Source organism: Calypte anna, chromosome Z, assembly GCF_003957555.1.
Source record: "Calypte anna isolate BGI_N300 chromosome Z, bCalAnn1_v1.p, whole genome shotgun sequence".
Lineage (NCBI taxonomy): Eukaryota > Metazoa > Chordata > Aves > Apodiformes > Trochilidae > Calypte > Calypte anna.
The window spans coordinates 50,962,894-50,987,833 of NC_044274.1; the positions used below are offsets into that span (position 1 = coordinate 50,962,894).

General features: G+C 42.1%; 1 protein-coding gene, 1 long non-coding RNA gene and 1 pseudogene across 3 annotated transcripts in view; all 3 read right to left on the minus strand.

Annotated features, from left to right (window-relative positions):
* Nucleotides 1–832: 832 nt before the first annotated feature.
* On the minus strand, nt 833–4,662 carry LOC103537248 (annotated as a pseudogene).
* Nucleotides 3,615–20,157, minus strand: LHFPL2 (LHFPL tetraspan subfamily member 2). 2 transcript variants are annotated; one of them, XM_008503459.2, is made up of 3 exons: nt 19,670–20,157; nt 4,577–5,020; nt 3,615–3,934 (listed from the first exon to the last, which is right to left on the minus strand). In XM_008503459.2, exons 1-2 carry the CDS (start codon nt 20,097–20,099, stop codon nt 4,764–4,766), a joined length of 687 nt encoding a protein of 228 aa, XP_008501681.1. In that variant the 5' UTR covers nt 20,100–20,157; the 3' UTR covers nt 3,615–3,934; nt 4,577–4,763. The 2 variants fall into 2 exon arrangements, with proteins under 2 accessions (XP_008501681.1, XP_030323837.1); XM_030467977.1 differs by having other exon boundaries at nt 3,615–3,937.
* Nucleotides 20,158–20,214: 57 nt separating this feature from the next.
* LOC115599945 overlaps nt 20,215–24,940 on the minus strand; it is a 98,890-nt gene continuing 94,164 nt past the window's right edge. The window contains exon 3 of the long non-coding RNA XR_003988711.1: nt 20,215–20,479. This is a non-coding gene — a long non-coding RNA (uncharacterized LOC115599945). The remainder of the gene's footprint in view (nt 20,480–24,940) is intronic.

Genomic DNA, 24,940 nt, shown 5'->3' on the forward strand with positions numbered 1-24,940 from the left:
CATACTCAGAATTTCACTAATACAAAGACAGATACTACAAGCCAAATAAAAGGCATGTATCTCAAATCAAGCTTTCAGTGAATCACTGGAGCGAGACAACATCTTTATATTCCTGTCCCTCTGGTATTACTAATGTACATGCATTCTCATGATATCACCTTTCTAAACCTAGCTGGAGCTTGGGGGGAAAAATTCCTAGAACAAAGAAACGTAAACACACTTTGACAACTGAACTCAGCATTCCCTGTTAGCAATTCTGTTAACCTTACTGGAAAGGGCAAGTAATATTTTCAGCTGCATATCAGTACTTTTTTTTTTTTTTTTCAGCTGTATTTTGTGTCTGTAGAATAACTGCTGTATCTGTACCTGGTTTGAAGTTCACAAAGGTGACTGATGTGGTGGCCCACAGGAGTGGCACCTATCCTCTAAATTTCTAAATGTTATGAGTTTTAATGAAGAGCTACTTCTTGGAGGTTTAGAAACTGCTATGTTTCTAAATTATGTAAATGTAATAGAAATGGACCAACTATGAGGCTGAAGTGACATCTTCAGTTTTCTTTAAAGTACTGAAAGCCTTGCTCCTAGTTCTGCCATAAACTTGCTTAGAGAATGTGAAAATCTCTCTAGTGTTTGCCATATCCTTGCCCAGTGCTAAGACACATTGTGGGAAACAGTATTTTAAAAGGCTCAGTGATAAAGCAATGTTTGTTTTAGAACCTTGGCTACACCTTTTCAGGAGCAAGGAACTACAGTGCTGTAGGTGCAAAATGAAGACCATTTGTCAGGCATTCAATTAGAAATTCTCTTTAATGCAATGGTATTGTATAACACATAGCTATATCTTCAAATCACATACTTTTTGATCAACAAGTGTGTAATTGATAAAGTTGAGGGAAATCTGAAACACTAACAACATCAGAGGGATCTTAAATGCTGTTAAAGCTGCAATTAAAGCTACCTTGCTGTGGCTCAACTTGTCCCGTATGTTTGAATTAAGGTAAACACCTGTTAAACTTTGAAAACTCACATTTTAATTGAAATTTAGACTGAAAATAACATATTAGGTACATAATTCATGCTAACAAATGTACATAGTGGTGACTCAAGAACAGAAAAACAGTACCACAAATAAACCATGGCTCAAAATCTACTCTAGCTGGATTGCCACAGCTGCTCCTCCAGTACAAGGCGGCTGTGGTGTGTGTGTTGCTGCCATGCACTGCTTGTGTTGGGCTCCGACTTCAGCTCCTCTCCCTTTACCACCACTAGGACGTGATATACTCCCATGTGGGATAACATGCAAAATGGAAATGATTTGGCTGTAAAAAAAAAAAATCTCAGAATCCAGATAATTTTATTGATTAAAATAGATACAAAGGTGATACAGACAACCCAGATGTAGCTCAGTAGCAATGTTTTTTGCAGTGCCACGTTATAAATAAAGCACATCAAGAAACTCTGCAGAGCCTTTTCAGCTTTTAGATTGTGTATTGCCAGAGATGGAGACAGCTTGACATTTTAATTGTCTGTCTTACATAGATCTCAGTATTTCAACTCAGCGTAGAAGAGCTTTTTGGTAAATCTTTAAGCTGCTGTTACTACTGCTGTATTAATCTTCAAAATTAGTGATTCTAATTAATTACTCTATGCTTTAGCTTTTCCACACCTCCAAAACCTCCAGCCACTTTTTCCCTAGGAAGTCCCTTTTCAAATAACTTGTTTAAAAGCAAAAAATAAGGAGAAAAAAACCAAAACAACAAACCACAACAAAACCCATTCTGGTATTGCACATCTCACACAAGTTTGTGTATATATATATATATATATGCATTCTTTTAAATATGCTACAATTAAAAAAAAAAGCCTATGGCACGTTATGGTATACAAGTTTATGAAGTTGATCAAACCACAGATGTTCTTCAATACCACAAAAATAAAGTTTAACTGAACTACTTGGCACACAGGTTTTAAAGAATCCACAGCAAATTCTTCTAGATCCTATGCAGTGCATGTATATTAAGAAGCAGTTACAATCTGCAGCCTCTTCATGAATTTAATTTGATTAACTTTAAGTTGATTTATCTTAGTTTTAGATTTTTTGCCCAAAAAATACCTTTCAAAGCTACTGCTGAGGTGAACTCCACAAACAACTTTAAACAACTATTAAATTTAATGAGTGCACCCTACACCTGAAAACCTCATCCTGAAAAAAATAACCTCCAATCTATACCAATTTATCACTTACTAGAAAAACAGAACCCTGAGAAAAAAAATTCTGATTAGTTCTTTTTTTTTCCATATTTCTTCGAAGCCTGTCTTCTTGTGTTCTGTGATGAACATTGGATATTCTTGCAAGTTAGTTGATTATTATGTTGCAGAGCAAGTTGACAGTGGACTAGCAACAAGCAGGAAAGCCGGTTCTTCTTGATTACAAATGCAAACTAAAGCAAAACATGAACACTGAAAATACCTTCTTTGTACTTAAAAACTGCAATACTGAAGTTGTTTAAGTGTTCTGTAGGTCACAGTAGAGATCCCCTAGTACTATCATTAAGCGCTGGTCATTATTTACTCTGAGCCAAAGCAATATCTGTCTTCTATACCTTCTGGAGGAACATATTCTGACCAATCAAATGCTCAAGCCCAAGCTGCATTTGGCACCCTAATACAGCATCCAGATTTGTTGGCAGTAGCGATGCGGGATTGCCAACCGGGATTGCCATCCACCTGCAAGAGACACTAGAATGGCATATCTAATTCATAATTAATTTTCAGCTGAGTTACATGTGACTGGCTCTCTCCTCCCCACCACCCTCAGAGGCACAGGGGCTGTGGCAGCATGTGGGCAGGAGGGTGAGGGCTGAGCCCCGGGAGCAGCCAGAAGGAAAACCCCACAGATGGTCCTCAGGCACCACCTTGTATTGGTAATGTTGGTTGGTTAAAATCTTGCCTTCTGCAGGCAGCTGGCAGAAATGGTTCCAGACCACAACTTTTGGGTATTTTAAATATTTTAAAAGAAAAGTTAATTACCCGTTTTAAGCTATGTAACGTGGGCTGCAGGAGCAGGTGACTGCAAGAAGAGGCTGGAGTCAAACAATCCCTTTTTAGCACCTGCAGAAGCTGCCCTGGCACAGTGTGTGGCTGGGAGATCACCTCTCTCCATCTGGCAGGTGGTGTGAAGGTGCAGTGGGCAGGGGCACAGGCAGGCTGGGATCTGGGCCTGGTCTGCTCCGTGACTGAGGTTGTCTCCTCTCTTTGCTGCGGGTCAGGAGCTGGAGGGCTGCCCCTGGCTGCTGGTGCTCACCCATGCCCCAGGCATCTCTGCTCTGTATCATACAGTGAGGTGATGGAGAGCAACACTGTTGTTGGATGATGTTAAACTAGCAAGAAGTAAGAAGAAAAGTCTAAAATCCACTTAGTGTTTCATTAGAACTACTTCTTAATTATCCCCAATGCTCCTATGGCACAGTTGCAGCATTCCTTTGTTTTTAAAATACCTTTACAATTTTTTTCCAGAAGTAGTTCTAGAAAGTGATGCAATACCACAAGTAATACAACCAACTGCCTTTGAGAAGAGAATGTCATCTGTGGCGAGGTCTGCTTTATTTCTGCTGATTTAGTTGGAAAGGGGTCCATACTACATGTGGTTTCCAAAAGAACCCAAAAAAAAACAAAAAAAAAAGGAAAAGGTCTTCCCAGACATGTAGAATTTGGCAAGACTTCCTGAAAAATGTAAATTTCTTCAGGACTCATGTGACTCTGGGTCATGAGACAGACTGATCTGCAGAGCAGGAAAAGGTTTCACTGGCAAGAGAGAAAGAATAATGCTGTTGAAGTCCAACATGTGATCTACAGTTGCAGGAGAGGCTACATCCCAGGCCAGGCTGTTGGCGTTCACAAGATAATCCCCATCTGTTCAGCAGGGAGTTGTCATCTGCTTGAGATTTCAGGAGTTTTAATAAAGGCTGTAGAAATATTTCTAACAACAGTTATTTCAAACAATTTAATCAGAGTCAGGTGAAAGCCAGTGTAACAACAGCTTCTCTCTCTAGTCAGTGGAAAGAAAATAACTTGTCTGCTGAGGTGCAAGTGGCAGACACCTTGAACTAGTAAGTTTCAAGACACAGAAACCTGGCAGGGACTCAACTTTTTAAATGCTTAAAGAGTGGTGTAAACTGCATCATGATAACTTTGTTTTCTCAAACATGTACCTACTGTCTGAGAAGGGGCTGTAAGGAATTTCATTATCAAAAAGCACCTCAGTAAAAAGTATGGTACCAAACCAGGTGGTGGCTAAATATTCACAGGTGAGGAGAGCCCTTGGAAAAAAAGCCTAACTAAAAGAGGCTTCTCTTTTCTCTTAAGGAAAAAACAAGTGCTGGCTTTCATTATTTTAAGTCAAAAATCTTCAAAGTGATGAAGGTAGGTAAGGCAATCGGATCAATCAGAATTTGTCAGTTATATAAACAACATTCCTGCTATATACACGATTCCTCACCTTCCCCGTCAGGTTAACATATTCAACTGTGTCCTGATCATAGAATATAACTAATTAAAAAAATCCCCAAGTATTTACATTCTGCTTTCTTGGGATCCTATCTCTGATCCTCATTGCCCAGCAAGGAAGAAAGGCCACTTCAGTAGTTCAGGGCTGGAATGCATGGGGCTCAATCACAAGTGGTAGAAACAGGTAAGCAGATCTCCTTGTCCAGTTAATGGAAAGCAGACAAAGATTCAGGTGCTGGTATTGTTGCCCACTGGAGTTAAAGGAGGCAGATAAGGTTTTTTCCTTCTTCTATTTCTTCTTGCACCTTGTCACTGGATGTGGCTATTTCAGCTTGCGCCGAGAAGACTGCACAGATGAATGTCAGAATAGTGCCCCCGATAGCTGTGTAGAAAGCCCACCCCAAGGAGCAGTCTCCTAGTTTGTAAGCAGAAGCATAGTGTCCACAATAGCTTATTGCTTTCTGGCATCCCCAACCTGCAGGGTAAAGTATCAAGCCTAAGATAAGGAAGAGGCCTAGAAACAAAAAGAGAAAAAGAGAATTTTAACAAATTAGAAGTTTAACACCAGATGCAACACATACAGTAAGGGTTATCATGGTCACTACTCCTAGGCACCAGGGGCTGGGAGAAGATGACTCTTCCTCATCCATCCTTCCATTACTAGTACATACTAGTACTAGTACTTACATTCCCTTGTACCAATCAGTGTTTTACCTAAACTTGGAGCTATCCTGTGTCTTTTTTCATGAAAAGCTTAGTTCATACGAAAATAGCCTAGTTCCCAATTTTAACCTCTACATTCTTTCTACATCCTTTGCTTTCACATATAATTGTCAGAAATACAGGGCATGCAAGACACTTGAGCATCTCTACCTGCTGTTTATATTTGGTGCTTTTTGAATACTTAGGAATGTTTGCATCCACTTTTGAGATTGTGTTTAGCTAGCCCTCGTTTAGCTTTATTCAGTCATTCATCATAAATGCTTTTGCCTTTTTTCTCTGGATCTTTCCTACATTGATTTTCTTGCCTGGAAAAAAAAAAAAATCTCACACTGCATCTACTTATTTGGCCACATCAGGACACAGTAGAAAAATAATATAGCAAGTTCAGTAAGCTGCTTTCATAATTAAGGGATTCTGGAGTCAGCCCCAAACAGATGGACCTCAGTACCCACTGCCAGTGCATAGGGAACACTGGGATTCTCTAAACAGGCAATCAGCTGCTGCAGAAGGAGACAACATTTCCACAGATGCAGGAGCAAAAGCCTCAACTCCCCATCCTGCTAACCTGCCAGAACACCGTTCTGTGCCTCAGGCTGGAAGTAAAATACTCAGACTGTGTGTTTTGCCCATCTGATAGACTCTGGTATCGATAACCTTCCCTTCTGTGACGGACAAGTCTGCACCTAAACAGGAAATTAAAAACTCATTGGAGTCCCTGCACACATGATGTATCTTTGCACAAAGATAAGACATTTAATAAAAACACCTGCTAGGTTAGGGCCTACACTACTCTCTTAAGAGCCTTGCTAAAAACATCACAGTGAGTTGAAAACATATCTCCCTCCTGCAAGGTATGTAGAAAGGAGCTAAATAACAGGACAGCTCATAGGTATCAAAATTTGCTTTCTACTTTCTTTAAGACTTTACTCACAAGAACAGGAAGAATTGTGAAAAATAGTTTTTGCTTGAACACAATCAGTTTAACCAGAAAACGAATACATTCTTCCAGACCCCATAAATATTACTGATTTGTTTGTACCACACTGTAAAGCCCTTTACTCAACCTGGCACCTTGGCAAAAACATCTGAGAAACATGCTGTCAACCTAACAGAAGTGGGCTGAATGTTGTGTTTTTTATGTATGGTGCAGGTTCATCCACTAGATTTTATCTAATCCAAAAAAATCTACCGTGTAATACAATAGAAAACAGTCCTCTTTTCTTCCCTAAACAAAGAAATTGCCAAGAAAAACTCTAAGGACTTGTTCACATAATTTTCAATTCAGTTAGACAATTCTGTATTCTGTTAGGTTTCCTTAGTTGTTTGTTTAAACAAATTCAGCCACATGCAAGAAAACTTCCTCTCTAAGAAAAGCTGGCTCATAAGCAGTTAATATATACAAAATGCAAAACCCATCATCCAACTGTCTAAAATAAATGTCTGTGAATGCCAGACATTTCACAAAAGAAAGTCCTTCCTCCAGCATTTTTCTAACTATGACACAACACCATGGGCATGAATGAACTAAATGTCATTATTCTTCGGGGCAGCAAAATCCATTAGCAAGTGATATCCGTTCTCTGTGAAGGGATTTCATCACTGCTTACATTTAAGAACAAATGACAAATTTTATGCAGTGTTTCCTGGCTGATTGGCCAAACTACATTAAGTATAAAGTATTGCTTTATCTTGGACAGACCTGGATAAGCTGTGCTTTTATCCGGCTGAGCCCTGCAGCCATTTCAGACTAAACAACAGCAGTTCCTTCTGCCCTGTTCATCACTAGTTTCCTGTTCTGTGTAACCAGCATGACCACACAATGTATTTTTCTGACTGTAAGTGATACGGTTCAGTTTCCAGTTTCTCTAATGATAACTGGCCCTTCAGTAGTTAAAAATCATCATCACTGAATTCAGAAGCTGGATTTGAAATGCCAGCATAGCTGCTGCCAATAAGAAGTAAACTTTAAAAATAAAAGAAATTTTTTAAAGTTTACCACTCTGTCACACATAGACCTCGAGAGCCAGTGCATAACAGGAAATCTGGGTGATGGCTGAGCCACAAGCAAAACTAAGAAGCTACACCCATCTCTTTTTGCCAAAACTAGAGCACCAAACAACTTCTGAAAGCTATTGGTTCATGGCATGTATGTCCCAAGCTGAAAAGCTGTTTCCCAAAACTCAGCCCCCCAAAAGGCTGCAGCACTGCTGTCAAGAGTCATTGTCAGGACTTTACAGAATTAATACTTTTTTTTTTTAAGAATACAGAAATTCCTGGGGAAATACTGACTACAGCCCATGATCAACTACAGCTGTTTCATCATGGATGAAAACATTTGGAGTAAAGTCTTAGCCATGGACTTGAATATGGTTAGAATCTATCTTGATTTTTTGTTCAGAAAGCTAGGCTAACTTTTTGAATCATGTACTGGCCAAGCATAAACAAGAAAAAAAAGTAGTGTTTTCAGTAGTGAACCTACCTTGTACTACTCCATTTGAGTACAGACAGAAAATCTCGTATGGCACACACCTCTTCCCACTATCACTCATCAGAATACTTATCAGAATTTCTCATTTTGTTAATACCATTTTGTTCCTATTTGCTAGGAAAAGTGAAGAAAGATGATTCACTTAATCTTCACTTAAGTCAAGATTTCCACAGCAGAATTTCATGCTGACTAGCAACAAGTGGAGACGCACAGACTCCTCACCATGTATTCAGCTCACACACAGCACAGGATGAGCTGCACCGGATGCAGAGATCCCTTCCTGACTCACTCTGCCTGCCCAAAGAGGGGTGCCCATGTGAAAAAGATCAAGAGAAGCTTTGCCTCCTGCTTCCCAGTGACTTAAAAAGGAGATGATCACAGGCTACAGAGCTCAGCTCAGCAACTCCTGCGACTTAAACAAAACAAGATGCTTTACCACCCACTAAGCGAGCAAACCATGGGCTAAAGCACAAGCCAGCAATCCAAAACACTTAGCTGTCCAACTACCTGTGAGCAGAGCTGCAGCTTCCAGAGACCCCCAAAGAACCACCTCTCCACTCCTTGAAACATTAGGTGCAGAGGGAAGTGAAGGAAAAATGCCCATGTGGAAAGAATAAGCTAAAATATAACAGTGGTATCAAGGGCAAGAAAGGTTGAGATGATGCTCGGAAAGTTGTGGTTTGCTTTTAAACAGGAAAAACTGTTAAATGAGATACAAGCAGCTCAGCAGTCTCTGTGCTCTTCCACCTTTGACCCGAGGAACACTTCACAACCATTTTATGCAACACAAAAAAGCCAGAGGGCTATTCTGCAGCTAACAGTGCAGCCTTGATCTACATCGAACACCCCAGCAAGCAGCTCAGTTGAGCAAAAGCCACTCACAGGCCAGTCTGTGGCAAGATGATCCACAAGAGGAAAAAACATGATAAATTCTCAGTGCTGATTTCTCATACCACTGTCAGCAGGTCAGTGCCTGGCTGGGGGATGCCTTGCCTTACATCTCTTTGCTTCTTTGACAAATGTTTAACCTTGGCTGCCTATATTCCTCTCTTTCTGTAGCTGCTCCTCCATCCCTGGGGCTTCCTTGCCTGCAGCTCTCATTTGCATTACTACAAAGCCTGGCAGCTCTGCTCAGAGTTTCTGCCTCCAACAGCTGACAGACAAGACACACAGAGATGCAGCAGAAGTGAGATATCCCCAAAGAAGCATACTGGTTATAGCTTCATCAAATCCATAGCTGCCAGCTATCAAGTTCTTCTTTTACAGACTCTGCAGCAAGTCAAGTCTTAAGAAAAATGCTGAAGGTAGAGGAGTAGATTTCCAGGTTGCCCATAGGTTGCCTATGGACATCACAGAGCAGCATGGAGATGCATGGTTTTATTTTCTGAAGAGTCCCATGTAGGTAAGGCAGATGAGGGCACTGGATCAGCTGCACAGGGCCAGCAGCAAAGTATCTTTCCAGTAAATAAAACATGGCACAGAGCATGGCCTGGAGCTAATGTGGGGTTGGAAGGGCAAGCCAAATGCCTTCTCCCTGGCATTCATTTGTACTCACAGTGCACAGGAACACAGCATTAGCTCCCTGTCCATTCTACTGATTGAAGTCTACAGGTTCCATTCTATATTAACTACTGTAATTCTTACATGTCATGAATTTGATTCAGGTATGCTTATACATGCCTCATTCGAATATTACTTCTGCATTTAACCCATATTATAGAGCTTTTTAAGCTCTTTAATGCTGAAAATTAAGATTTGAAGCACTTAAGCTTTTGTTAGTCATTAAAGTACAAAGCCCTGTTTTGTGTTTTTAATTTTATGTCAGCATAATCTGAAAAAGCAACAATTATTTTCTGTCAAGTTTGCCTTGAGATGTATCTGGCAGGAGGACAGTAAATATTAATGATGGAGATTTCTTTTTCTTAATAAATCAGGTTTTGTTCTTTGTCTCAGTGTGTCTGAAGAGAAGCCAATCTTCAAGAGAAAGCACAGAGAACAAAATTTGTTCTTGTTATGAAGAACTTTCAGGCAATGAACCCTTTCAGTTCTTCTGACAGATTAAATGAAAGTTCTAATTCACAGTCAATATACCTGTGGAATTATTGGTATTTGTTCCACATGCTAGAAAGAGCAAATTCACTTTGAAAACATTAAAAACAGTTTTCCACTGTGCTCCTCTACAGTCTCACAGAGCTCAGGCTTGGTGTGTTCTGACCTAATTCCCTCTATGAGTGCAGCTGCACAGCTGGGAGTGCAGCTTCTTCTGTAGACATATCCTCAATCCTACTTCTTAATTAGCCCTATCCCACTTCTTAAATCAGTATGATAATTTTTCATAATTCCATTTGCCCTTTTGCTAGTTGTTGCCAGCTCTCATTTACCTTTCCTCTTAGGATTTTTAAAAAGAAAAGTCTAAAAGAATGCTGCAAAATGCTGCCAGATGCCTAGGAATGACAACACAAAACTATTTAATTTTTTTTTTTTTTTAATCTAGAGACCTCATCTAAAACTTTTGGTGTAGGCCTGTCAGCAGATAATATTTATTTTCCCATCTTTCACTGAAGGCAGTTTGCCCACATAACATTTTATTATCAATTCCTCATTACCTGCATTCAAAAAGAAGCCTTAAAAGGTATAGACTATAGATGGGATTTAGATTTTATTTCTATTATTAGACTAAAATGTATTTCCTGATTACAACAGGACGCATTTAACATCAGCCCCTCTGTATTCAAATAAAGTAAAAGCAAAGCTGTTTTCCTCAAACAACTAAGCAAAACACTACAGCATACTTGTGAAATATAAACATAGCAGATGACACCACTGTACAAATGACATTTTTGAAGACAGTTCAGCAATGTTTTCTCTACAGGAGAATCCTTTCCAAGAACTTTTCCCCTTTTAAGGGCCTGTAGCTGCAGCAAGTGATTGCTCCTTTTGGTTTTCAAACACTTCAGCAGTACTGCCAGGCTAACATCGTGGAAAACCAACAGAAAGGCTCATCATTATAGGCATTTGTATGTCACATCATGCACTGGAGTCAGATCTGAGTAAAAGCTTTTTCATCCCACCCTTGGAAGCAACCCTGGAGACAGGAGTTAGGCAGATACTTGTTTAGCTAAGTGAAGGCATGCTATTTAGTTTTGACAGTCTCCTGTGCAGCTGCTGTTGTGCCATATTAAACAAGAGCACAGAGTAACAAAGCCAATTTCCATTGCAAAGCCTGAAACTATCTTCTCATTTCCTAGCAAAATAGCAAAAAAGCTTCTAAATGCTGCTGAAGAAACAGGAAATTAAGCAGCTGTAATCAATGAGGTGGGCACTGCAACAAGCTCCCACAGAGCAGCGCAACCAAGCAACAGCATTTTGAGAGGATGAGAAAAAGGCTCAAGACAGAGGGATTAGCCTTGCACACCACCACGCAGGCAGCATGGGCTGATCACTTCCTCAGAGTGATCATTCTCATCTTCTCTCCTACCACAAGATTAATGCTCAGCCCAAGGACATTATACCAGCCAGGTAAAATAACCCTGCATTTACTCCTCATATTTCTGAATATGTCAATATGCTGCCTGAATACTTGGACAATTTAATGTGTAAAATACCTGTAAAAATGTAATACACTAGCTTAACCCAAGGAGTTAAGATGTAGTACCTTGGAGATAGCCTCTGGCACTGTTGAACACCCTGTACAACAAACAAAATAAAAATGTATAACTCCAAGAACATTAAAGTTTAAAAAAGCCTGCCTGGACACCTTACTCAATGCAGGTTCACATACGGAGAGGGAATCCACAATAAGTTGGAAGTGTGGCTATTGAGGGTGGGGAGGACTGCCAGTGGGCAATAAACTGAGGCACAGTCCATACCTCCAAGATTCCAGAGGACAACAGACACATAACAGATTTCAGTGTCCCTGGGATTTTAGTGCACCATAAGCTGAGCCAGGAAAATGAACTGATTAATATCATAACCAGGTGATGGTTCAAAACCTGGACAGATTTCTTTTTCCTTTTAAAATTGTCTCGGGGTAAACAGTTACCGGAAGAAAAAGAAGTTTGCTCGCCATGGCCTTCCCCAGCCTGAGGAGAGGGTAAGATCCCAACTTCTTTCAAGACCATGATAACTACACAATTTGCTCATGTGTCTCTTCCCCACTTATTGAGCAAATCAAAGATACTCATCTATGAACAAACCTATGCAGATATATATCTATTTCTGATGGTGTTGGGTTTAAATGTTATTGCAGTGTTTGCATCCAATATACAAACAGAAGCATCAGTCTTGGCTCTGAGGTCTGGAAGCAAAAATCAGATGGAAAGGGAGGCCCTGCTACCCTCCTGCTATCCCTCTGGCCTCTGGAAGGAAAGCCAGATCTCTCTTATTCTACATCAAAAGGGCAGGGGTGTAAAGAAGTCCTTGGTGTCTCACTTGTGCCAGCAGTGGTAAGGGATTTAAGTGGACATATGTGCCACAGTAAAACACTTCTCAGTGACAGCGTAAGAGTTTCACACTGAGGACCATTTGATGGAAAACAATTATGCCTGCCAAGATCAACTGCCCAGCTTGATCACTGGAACCCTGGATTGTTTGTTTCTTTTTCTATTTGATATACAATCTGCAGGGTGCCTACTGGTTCCCATGTGCCTGCCTTGGTAGCACAGGTGATGAGCCAAGCACCACCTCTAACAAAGCACTGAGATCTTCACTTTATTTCTTTGATGTTATAATAGAATCACAGGTTGGTTTGGGTTGGAAGCAACCTTGAACATCATCTAGTTCGAATGACCCTGCATGGGCAGGGAGACCTCCCACTCGACCAGTTAACATAAAGCCCCGTCCAACCTGGCCTGGAACACTTCCAGGGAGGGGGCATCCACAACTTCTCCAGACAACATGTGCCAGTGTCCCACCAGCGTCACAGTGAAGAATTTCTTCATAATATGTAATCACAACCTACACTCTTTCAGTTTGAAGCCATTACCCTTCACCCTATCTCTACATGCCCTTGTGAAAAGTCCATACTCACCCTTCTAGTTAGGCCCACTTTAGGTACTGGAAGGTTGCTATAAGGTCTCCCTGGAGCCTCTTCTTCTCCAGGCTGAACAACCCCAACTTTCCAGCCTGGCTTCACAGGAGGAAGGCTTAAGCCCTCTGATTGTCTCTGTGTCCCTCCTCTAAACTTGCTCCAACAGGTCCATGCCTTTCTATACTCAGGACTCCAGAACTGGACACAGTACTCCAGATGGGGTCTGAAGAGAGGGTAGGAGAGGAGAAGCACCACTTCACTCGACCTGCTGGCCATGTTTCTTTTGGCTTTATGGGCTGCAAGTGAGCATGGCCAGCTCATGTTGAGCTTCTCAACAACATCCCTGAGCCCTTTTCCTCAAGGCTGCTCTCAATCCATTCTCTACCTGGCCTGTATTAGTGCTTGGGATTGCCCCCACCCATGCAGTACCTTGAATTAGAATCACGGAATAACAGAATAATTTGGGTTGGAAGGGACCTCTAAAGATCATCTAGTCCAACACCCCTACAGTAAGCAGGAACACCCTCAACCAGATCAGGTTGCTCAGAGCCTTGTCAACCCTCGTGTTGAATATCTTCAGGGATGAAGCTTAAACTACCATCCTGGGCAACCTGTTCCATTTTTCTACTACCCTCATGGTAAGGAATTTTTGGCCTTGTGGAACTTAGAGTGGATCCCTCTGAGTGGCATCTCTCCCCACCCCGACACACAACTTGGTGTCACTGGCAAACTTACTGAGGGTGTTTTGCACAAGTCCAGGTAGATGACATCAGTTCCTTATCCACTGACTCTGTACCCCTCTTGAAGAAGGCCACCAAATTTGTCAGGCACAATCACCTTTAGTGAAGCCATGTAGGCTGTCAGTAGTCACCTCTGTATTTCCTATGTGCCTTAGCAACGTTTTTGGGAGGATATCCTCCATGATCTTGCTGGGCACTGAGGTGAGACTGGCCTGTACTTCCCTGGGTCTTCTTTTCTTCTTTTTTTAAACATAGGGGTTTTAAAGTCAGTAGCACCTACACCAGACTGCCATGACTTTTGAAATATGATGGGTAGTGGCTTAGTAACTTCATGCACCAGTTCCCTCAGAAGCTGTGAATGCATTGTATCATGTCCAATGGATTTGTGCACTATCAGGTTCCTCAGATGGTCTCAAAACTGATCTTCTCCTACTGTGGGTGGTTTCTTCATTCCCTCAGTCCCTATCTTTGTCTTCTGTGACTTGGGCACTTGCCAGTGAAAACTAAGTAACTATAAGTTACTAATACCCTCCCTCAGGCTCAAGAGCCTGAGTTAGTACTTGAACTCAGTTTTCCTTCCCTTGCAGATTCTATCAGAGAAGTCTTCTTCAGTTGAACTTTCAGCAGCCAAGTGTGTACTGGACACTGTGCTGGCATTTGGCCTTATAGGTTACAGGAAGCACTATTCTGCAGACAGCAAAAGCAGATCAGACTGTCAGGATTTCCATTAGAAATCCCTCCCTCCTCTTTTTTCTTTCTTCCCACCCCAAGAATTCAGAATTCTGGCATCAGAAAAGAAAAACTCAGATCCAAATCCAAGAGGAAATATGCTTTTTGAAAAACACACACTCTGTGTTTTAGAAAGACAAACAAGAAGTTTCCTTGCTTTGAGGGCAGAATCCCTCTTACTCTGATGTCCTGATGCCTGGGTTCCCCAGTCATCCAGCAGCTTCCTTTGCCCAGCAGCAGCAGCATAAGCTCACAAGGTGCTTTCTCTCTCCCTTATTTTACCAGGTTGGCCCTTTCTCAGACAAAAATTTTTTTTACAGGTTGTTACTTCCTATAACTGAATATCTTAAGCTACTCCACATCTATTGTAAACTGTCACATCATGCTCTGAGCATCAAGGAGCTCTAGCAGCCCCTTCTTCCACAGCAGCTTGCTTGTCCTTCAGCATTTCCCCCCCTCTCAAAGATAAGTCCTGTCTGACCTCCCATTTCCACCTCGGCTTCCTCCTCTGCAACTCCCAGCAGCCTCCTTACCTCCCAGCAGCCAGGAGCACACAGCCCCAGGTACCACAAGCCCACCCTGTGCAGCTGGATCCTACTTTATACACCCCCACAAGCAGCTCCAAACCCTCTTCTGCTTCAGATGGTTCCCATCACACTCTGCTCCAGCCATCTTACTAATCACCCAGCCTCTGAAATGGAAATTATGACCAGCAAGTATAACATGCTGAACTGTATCTTAGTGCAAGGGATGTAAAGCAAACTATTCCTGCAGCAAAGATAGGCTGTTACAGGCACAGCTGGCTTCAAGCTGGGTTTCACTTCTTCATTTTAGAATGCAGTGGAGACATTTTCTTGCATTTGATGGTAAAGCTGCACTCCTTGAACTGAAATCTTGGTCAGTTTCTGATGGAGGAAGCCCTCAACAGACCACAGCAAAAAGAGAAAACATGAACAGTGATAAAAATGGAAAACCAAGTAACCATGGAAAGGACAGAAGGATGAATGCAGGAGACCTTTTGAGATACCCAAAACCAGGAAGTACCAGAAAGCACCCCAAACCAGAAAGAAAGAGACTTCAGTGCTTGGAAGTGAGCATGACAGGTGCCAGGGGGATAAAAGCCCCCCCAGAATGAAGCAGGTGTACAAGAGAACATGCTCAGCAGGAATAAAATAGGGTGAAATGTTAGGGAAACCTTGGTGCTGGGTGATAAGATGATATTAAATTAAAACCCTGGAAAGGAAGAAGTGGAATCATCCTCCAAGTAACTCTGCAGGAGAAACTGCTGGTGTGATGGAGGGAAACCCAAACCCGCAACACCTGGCCAAAAGCAGACAGACTGTGACCAAGTGTCTGGGAGAACCTAATGCTCCTGGCACACCTGCAGTGGCCTTTGAAAACTCAGGCCTCTGCTTCATCTCAGGCTATGTGTATCTGTGAAGGTGTAACTACCAGTGGCCCAGCCTGCTAGCCCCCACCATGGCAAAATGACCAAACCACTGACACCCCCTGGGCAGGCGGGTGGGATGCAGCTGGGTCTACTGACTGACACAACCCAATTGTACATGTTTTATTTTTTCTAGCTTCTGTCAGAGACCTGTTTAGACAAGCCCTGTTTGAGTGTACCATGAACACAGGAAGTGGTGATAAGGGAGGGCATGAGAGGCAGTTCTGCTCCAGCGTGGCAGAAGAGGAGCACCAGAAACTGAACCCCCAAACCCAGCTACCCTCCTGACATTCCCCTCTGCTCTCTCTGAAGCCTTTCCAGGCACAAGATGCTGCAGCTCCCCATAAGGAAACTGCTCAGGTTTTGTGGCCAAGGTTGTTCCTGTGCTTCCAATTGAGCTTCCACATTCTGGCATGCATCCAGGGTGCCAGGACAGGGCTCACCCTGCATTAGACAGAAGGGGCAGAGTCCATCCAGCCCTTACACCAAGGCCAGCTCTGCCCAGCTGTGCCCTTAGAGGATAAAAAAAAACCAAAATCAACCAACAAACAAACAAAAGCCAAGAAAAGTTGTTAATGATGAACTTCATAAAGGAAACTGTGGAAATCAAAGCTGTTTTATGCTCTGTCCTGAGAGCCCACACACACTCCTTCAAGTCATGTTTAGATTATATTCCTTAGCACCAAAGGGAAGTACCCAAGCCCAAATAAGGCTGGTAAACACATAGGCAACTATCCTACATGCATGCCAAGGTATGTCAATAGAAGATCACCAATTATTTACTTCCTATAACTAGATGATTACTGTGAAAATTTACTTTGAATTGGTTCTTTTCAACTACCATATAATAACATGCTGCCTCTTCTAGCCTCTGCATTTCAAGTGATTCAGACTGTAAAAATGGAATACTCTGCCCCAAAAGACATTAAAATGAAAGTCTGCCTGGACTTCTTGCTGCTGGGTAGTAATTATCTATTTAATTACATGGTTCCATTCTTTGCACTCTCTAATGCAGACAAAAGATACTTTTCCAGATGACTCCATCCTCAAATATCCTCAAAACCAGGACCACTGATTACTGCTCCTACAGCTCCAGAATGAAAGGCACTGCAGTCTGAAAACAATGGGTAGAAGGTCTTGGTCTATAACAAGGGCAGTACAGGAGTTTACACAACAACCATTTCTTTGTCCTTTATGATTTTGTATTTGCAGATTTCTGCCACAAAAAATCCCTACACTGAGAAGTGGCTCATTCCAGCTGACCTAAATCAGGTTTGCACATTTGTCCAATGTCCAAACCTGACATAGCAGGTAAGATGATGTTTTCTGTTCTGTAATTTCACCATAGGCATCATCCAGGACACAAAAAATGTGAAAGACATATCCTGTGTCTGTTGCTTTTTTTCATGATGAATTCCAGGAACACATGAATTTGTATGGTTTTAATTTTATTAAATCTCCACTGAAAAGATGAAGAGATTGTAAATGAGATTAGGCTTCTAGATCCTGAGTTCCTGTAGAGTCTCTACCATGGGTGCATCTCATCTTTGAAAATGAGATGTCTGACATACTTGCAAATATTGGACCAATACAGGTTGATAAGCTAGATGACTTTATGAATTTTTCTCCGGCACTTATTAAAGATATAATTGTTCACATTTGAAAGAATATTTTATGCTTAAAAGTATTGAAGCAGGGCTGTGTACTTTTCTCTGGTCAGGGCATTAGTTTCACTCTGTATGGATTAACCTGGTCAACAACTGTTCTTCTTGAACAACTTGCTTAATCATTTTCCGGAACTCAGGAACCAAGAAAGTTGAAATTAACAGCTGTAATCAAGCATAAGGAAAATAATTTCAACTGCCTAAGCAACTACTGTAATGCACCTGGCACTGAAGTAACAGTGGACCCAATAAAACTAATCTTGAGAAAGCAACTTGCTAGCCACAGGACACCTGGCTGCAGAAACTGGCAGACGTACTTGCCATAGCAAAAGTTTCAGTAACGTGACCTTTCCACTACCTGGTTTCGTTCTGTGTCACTTATCTGAATTATAAGAATGGAAGTGCTTCTATCCTCAGTACAGCTCAACAAGGATTGGTCTCTCCCCTAGCATGTAAGAAATGCTTTCTCAACCATATTGTTCAATTTTTGAGGCCACAAGTTCCATTACAGGTACAGCTGGTTTGATAACAAAACTGTCTTAGCATGTATTCTTTCACAAATACAGGGTTCCCGGAACAATATTCTTAAGATACAAGGACCTACTTCCTGTTAATCGTGATGTTAGACTCAGTATTTTGAGATGGTATTTGAGATGTAAGTAAAGTTATCTTTTCAACAAACGGAACTCTGATATGCCAAACATCTACTCATGCTGTTAATCACTCCCTCTTGTACAAATACCCCTCCAGTCGAAAAAAAGTAACATCATATCCTGAAAAACAGGTTTTGTGGATTATTTCTGAAGTACATGGTAAAAAAGCAAGGAGCTAAAACCTTACTTAATCTGCACTGCACAGCTGCTTCCTTGTTGTACCGGTTCTGGCAAATTCTGTAAACCAGAAGTGACTACGGCAAAACCTGTAATTTTTATCTAAAGGGCATTTATTTGCTAACTGTATGCCATCACATAAACAGAAGCATCTTGATCCAACTTAGCAATCTAATTCTGACCCAGAAGCAGAAGCCTTACATTGTGGGTGACACAAAATAAGCAGTACTCTTTTATACCAAAGACGGATGGTGAAAGCTGTGCTGGTGCTTCAGGAGCTAGTGTCAGCCAGTTCCTGGCCCACAACACTGGCTCTGCAGGGCAGTAAATCCAGTTTTTATCTGCTTCCTTGTATGTGTTCAGAACAAGATTAGTTTAGGTCTCAGCTAAGCAAGTGAAACTTGCTAGTTTTATAGAGGTTTGAACACCTATCATTACACCTCCTGCCTAGGTACAGCCACCACAGACATGTTTGGCCACCTCAGTGGAGGAAAAAGGGGAAGCAGCTGGATTCACTTTTCAAACAAACAACTTAAAACTCCTAATTTTTTTTGGTAACAAAACCATTTTGTGAATTGAAAACATCTGCTTTAGAGCACCACCAAGAGGGATAGAAGGAGTGGCACTGCTCATCCCCTTCCTCCTCACAAGCCCCTGGGACTGCCAAGAGGCAGTGTAGCAGACCACTCTCCTCCTCCAGATGACCCCATGCACACAGCACAAAAGACAAGAACTTGCATATGGGACAGGTTCTCCCCACTGCTGGCTGGAGAGTAAGGAAAACCAACTACTTCTCTAACTAGAGCTGCCCCGTATCAGTTTATGCATATCAGGGTCATTTAGTCTTTGTAAAATCCATGGGTTTAAGCAGAAACTCCAAATCTCTATAACCAATCCATCTTTTCAGGCAAAGCACAGCGGATACTTGGACAGTGAAAAGATAAACTCACTGAGCCGTGTAACTGCAGCTGAACAATAAGCTGGCTAAAGGAGGGTTTATCCTGAAGTATTGCCTGTCAAGCTCACAACACCGAAGGAGGCTGCTTAGCATGAAATGCTGGAGGACCGGGCGTGCAACTGCAGGCTGTTCTTATCCCTGGGGTGGTGTTTGCTCTCACCACAGCCATGAAACCTCTGAGACACTGGAAGAACTGCCTTTAGCCCATGGGAAAATTACTGAAGTTGCAAGAGGGAGACAGACTGCCTTAACAAGAGTATTAACTTTGCTCTCTGCTGGTAACAAAGAAGAGAAGTTTTTGTTACTGACAGAAAATTTAACAGAGGGGAAAAAATGAACAGAGAAAAAGCGCAACACTGGTCAGTTCATTCTGACACAGACCAGGCTGCAACTCTGTAGCCCCTGTCAACATGCCGTGCAGCTATAAATTTCACTTGTTTGAAAAAACTGCTTTGGGTATGCCTACTGCAGTCTGCAGACAGAACACAAACACTATATTTATTCAGCTGAATGTCCTCAAAATGAAAATCTTTAGTTGCTCTCAAGTATACGTACCTGCAATCCCTTGTAGCAGCCCACAGACATTAAAAATGCTTTTCTTCATAATACTCTGCACACACATAGTGAAAACAGACACAAATGCCACGGCACAAAGAATCATGATTCCCATGGCTAGGAAAATTGCTGTTGCCTGCCAGAACCCACTGGCAATCTCATTGAAGTTTTCGGCGTAGGGACCGCAGAGCGTGTCTCGTCTAGAAAGCTGCATGTGGGAGATCCTGGTGCAGCGCCCGTAGATGCCCAGCGTGGGATGGTAAGGCTCCTGTGACCCCCCCGTTCTGTTGTCCCCATCCTCGGAGCTGGAAGGCTTGGCTCTGCCGATCAGCCAGTCGGCGCTCATGAAAGCGATGAGCTCTGCAAAAGCCACCACGATGCTCAGGAGAGTCCACAGCATTGACCGACACGTTACAATGACATGACACATATTGATGCCTGGTGCTTGTGATCAGTGCAGCTGAGAGTCTTAAGATCCAGGCACCAGGGGTGAATTACAATGAAAAAAACAAACAAACAAAAAAAAAAACAACAAAAAAAGAGATCTTAATAAAATCACTGTGGCTCTTCTGTCTGCTCGTTCAGTTCTCTCACAAAGCCCAAGTTGAAATTTCTCAGGAGAAAAAGTGAACAGCCCCCAGTTTTGCAAGCAGTGCAGTCATTTGTTCTCTCTGTTTAGTTCCTCCTTCTTTCTTTCTGGGATGCTGAGCTCTGAAGTACACTTCTCTTTCTTAATATTCATACTGGCACATGATGCTGCAAGCTGGTGGGGGAGGACACAAGGACTGCCCACTCTTTGACATCACACACCTACAAAAAAACCCACAAGACAGCACATCAGCAGAGAGAAAAAAAGACTGTTTCTACCCCTACAATGATCCAAGTTCATCGACATGCAAAAGCTATAATGAGGGCCTGTCAAACAGAGTCTGTGGAAACCTCCCAGGTTTGTCCCAGGGGAGTGATTAATCTCCCACTGCCCGGCCGTACTTACCCTATCAGCTCAACCCCATCTCAGTGTGGATGCTTTGTCAAGCACTTTGCAAGCAAAGGTCCCAGCAACACCCAGCAGTCCCACCCACTCCTAGCACCACACCCCCATCATCTTCCTCTGGTCAAGATTACCAAGGCTGCTGGCAGTTATTCAGAGAAACGTTTGTACACGTTTAAATGTTTTCACAGACGTGCAGCTCCTGCCTTCTGCTTGGGGAGGCAGCACAGCATGCCTTTGGGAGGGAAGCTGGGCACAGCTCCATGTGCAAGGAGTGCCATGGGCACCTGGGTGCAAGGGGACACGAAGGAACCTTGTTCCAACCTTCTGGACTTCTGCCTACCGCAGCTGAGCCAACCCTAGCCTCAGGCTTGCAGCTGGGGACAACCTGCCCTGCAATGTGGTAACAGAGCCCATCCCTTTGAAGCCTGGGCTTTGCAGGGAAGATGCTTCCCAGGGTTCTGGATCCAGCTTTTCACTGCTGTTTCAAAAAAGCAGTCTGCCTGCAGGTACTTCACATACCTCATCTTGAACTGATGCTGACACCAGCAGCCTCTGGTGACTTAACACCACTGTAAACAGGAATCTGTGGAAAAACTCCCCAGTCACTGCCAAGTGGCCAACAGCCCTGGTGAGAGGTGTTGCCAGTCAGCCTGGAGCTTCTTGATTGTTCTTAGTTCCCCCCTTCCACAGCCCTGTGTATGCTGGGACTGCAGCAAAGTGATCCCCAGGGCTTTCCTCAGGCCTTTATGCTGCTTTTTTACAGTGGCTGATGACATTCCCGGAGTTACATTTATCTTAGTACAAGAGGCAAGCAGAGATCACTGTAGTTCCAACTCATACGCAAATATTGGCCTCAAAATAACTAAGTGGTCATCACACACGCCTCTGTCCTTGAACTGAAACTGTCACTTGAAAGCAAGGGGGGGTGGGGGGTAGCAGGAAATGCCCTCACGTTACCCCCTGCATGATGAGAACACAGCACTTCCAAGTTTTCCTTGCAAAAAACAAAATTCCAGCACTGAACTGAGGGCAGGAGCGTAGAGAACCAACTTCTCTGCTGCGTTGCTGCCAAACACAAAGGGGTCCAAAGATGCCAGAAAAATAGACATCTTTTTTTTTTTTTTTTTTTTTAGCTTTGTCACAAGGTTGGTATTTAATTTCTTAGGAGTTTTGAGTCCAGTGGTTTAATCCTAACCCCACTGAACACAAAACAAACAAAACATAAGCACAACTTCAACTCATCCTGAATTTCATCCAACATTTTCTGCTCCCTGCTATACTAGTTGCAGTGAAATAATACACAAGATTTTATACACATTACTCTTTCTCATCTAGATCTGCAGACTCCCTTGGTACTAGCAGATTCACAGACTTCAGCTGCTTTGCCAACAACTCGATTTTGTCTTAGTTCGATGTTAGAGCACTGCTTCAAAAAAAGGCAAAACATATTTAGCTGTGCTTTTAGCTATACTGAGATAAGAGTTCGGCTCATTTTCCATTTTTGAGGAGAAGCATGAAGTTTTCAAGAAAACTGACATATTAATGACTTGAATACACCCTTTGTAATAACAGAGAGTTGAAGTCAGCTGCCAAAAAAAAGCTAATTCTCTCAATACTTCCACTTTAAATAACAACTGTAATATAGGAAATGTCCGCTACAAACCTACATTCTCTTGATGTCATCTGCACCATTAAAGATAATTTAATAGAAAATGCCCTTACTTTTTAAGAAAAATTTCTCAAAAGCACTAGAATCTGTATTCCTGCACAGGCATCACACTTCTCATGTTTATAATTGCAGGTTTTTAACTGAGGTGTACAGGACATAAGTTTAACACGCATCACAGCTGTTACTGTTTACTCTGTACCTACTGAACATAAAATATGAGGACAAAGTTCATATTTACTTAAGTAGGTAGAAATTCTAGATGAACACAGGCAGCCATAAAAACATGGCACTGATAATGAACGTGGAATGCTACATCAGAAGCAGAAGACCAAACCACAGGGTTCTCCATTTGAAATGCAGGTGTGAGAATAAATTGCAGTAATATTTTAAAGCACAGAATCTCCAGAAATTTTTTTTGTTTAAGTGAAATGGTTATTGATGATCATCTGCCTAAAGACGATATGGAGGTCAGATCTAGTTTCAGCACTTCACTGGAACTTACATATCCCTGTTTTGCAAAATAGGAAATAATACAACACAGCACCTTAAGTTAGCAAATGTAATGGACAGCTACAGTTCAGCAATATACTTTGCTTTCCAATAAAACCTTCACAATTTCGCTTTTCCCAGGTAAAAAGTACTTCATTCTGGTACAAAACACTGTAGTGTTTAAGACAATGTAGACTTATTAATGGGAAAACTTATGCATAATTTTATTACTGCGCTAGTGATCCCCTTGAATGGGGAGGGCCACTCACCAACAAATCCTTTTTGTGAGCAAATCGACAGAAACATAGGAAGGATCAGATGAAGGGCAAAGGCTGCTGTCCTACAACTCCTTTTAGTGAGCAGATGGTCAGAAACATAAAATAAATGGCACACAGACCAGTGGAGGGGGAGGGGCATTCCTTCTTTGTGAGACTCAGCAAGGAAAGGTTGCACCCAGTACTGGAGATAGTTTCATTTCAGTCACAATTGTGTGGTTAACTTTTTTCTTCCAACACACCTCACTTTGAGTTTCCAAATGAAGCTACCCAGTTCTCATGTGGCATATTTGTGCCATACATTGAAGCCCTTCCACAGACAGACTGTGCCAAATAACTGGGCTTCAGGAAGCTTCCCCCCAGTGCTCTGCTCACCTCTTCTATTTTTGCTCAGAGAAACTCAAGCTAGGCCCTTGCAGGCTGAAAACTGGCTGTTTATTCCACCTCACAGTTTCCCATCCCTAAACAAGATTTTTCCATGACAGACTGTATGTTCTTCACAGCATGGCACTCAATATTCACTTCTGACTGGCTGTCAAAATATTTGCTTTTATAGCCCGAATTCAAAATATACAACTGCTCTTTAACCCCTTGGGTATTAACTCATTCAAAATAATTCTCACTGAGGAAGTATACTATAAAAAGTAAGATCACCTTGTATTCATTTAGGTCTGCCCTTATTTCTACTATTGCACTCAAATGCAGAGGCATGGAGGGAGGCTATCTGCTCTGGGCAAGTGGGTACCCCAGGACAGAAACAGCCCCACATGGTTAGCCCCCATGTGAGCCACCTACCATGGCACATCCCCAGTGTGAGGGTCCCAGCAGTATCATCCCACCCTACCATACAATTCACTATTCTTTGGCTGGACAAGACAGATCTTGGACTTGTCAAAACTACACCTTCAGCCTCATTTACTTTCCTGCCTGAACCATGCTTATAGTCAGCCTCCAAGCTAAGTGAAGCCTAACACAGTGAAAAGATGTCAGTGAGAACACCAGATCTCCACAGGACCCAGACAGAATAAAACTGAGCTCTTCAATCCAAAAAACTTTTGTTTGTTTTAATCTAATGAAACAAACCACCCCAAAATATCATTAAAACTTTCTCCCTCTATTCTGATAGACAGATACTCTGCCTCAAATTGTACTTTCACATCTCTAGATAATACTGTTCAGCTCCTGCCTTTTACTAGAAAACATTACTCTATGCTAAGTAGCTGGTAAGGGGTCTGGAGAACAAGTCCTGTGAGGAGTGGTTCAGGGAACTGAGGTTATTTAGTTTGGAGAAAAGGACGCTGAGGGGAGACCTTACCACTCTTTGCAACTACCTGAAAAGGAGGTTCTGCTGAAGTGGGAGTTGGTCTCTTCTCCTAGCTTACAACTGATAGGACAAGAGGCTTCAAGTTGCCCTGGGGAAGTTTAAATTTGTTATTGGGAAAATATTTATTCACCAACATGGCTGTCAAGAATTGGAAGAGGCTGCTCAGGGAAGAGGCTGAGTCACCATCCCTGAAGGTATTTAAAAGATGTGTAGATGTAGCACCTAGGGACATGGTTTAGTGATCAATGTGGTAGTGACACTTTAACAGCTGAATTCAAAGATCTTAAGATCTCAAAGGTATTTTCCAATGCAAATGATTCTATGATTCTTAGATAATAATAAAATCTATTTTTCTGAACTAGATAAAGAAAGACACTAGGTTCCATTTTGCTGACAACGCCAAAACCCAAAAGTCAGAAGCTTATCCGAATGATGAGATTTGAATTAAGCTTTTGATTTTACAGATGTCAAGCTGCAGGTTTTTGCTTTGGCATAGAAGGCAGATAGGAAGGAACAGCTG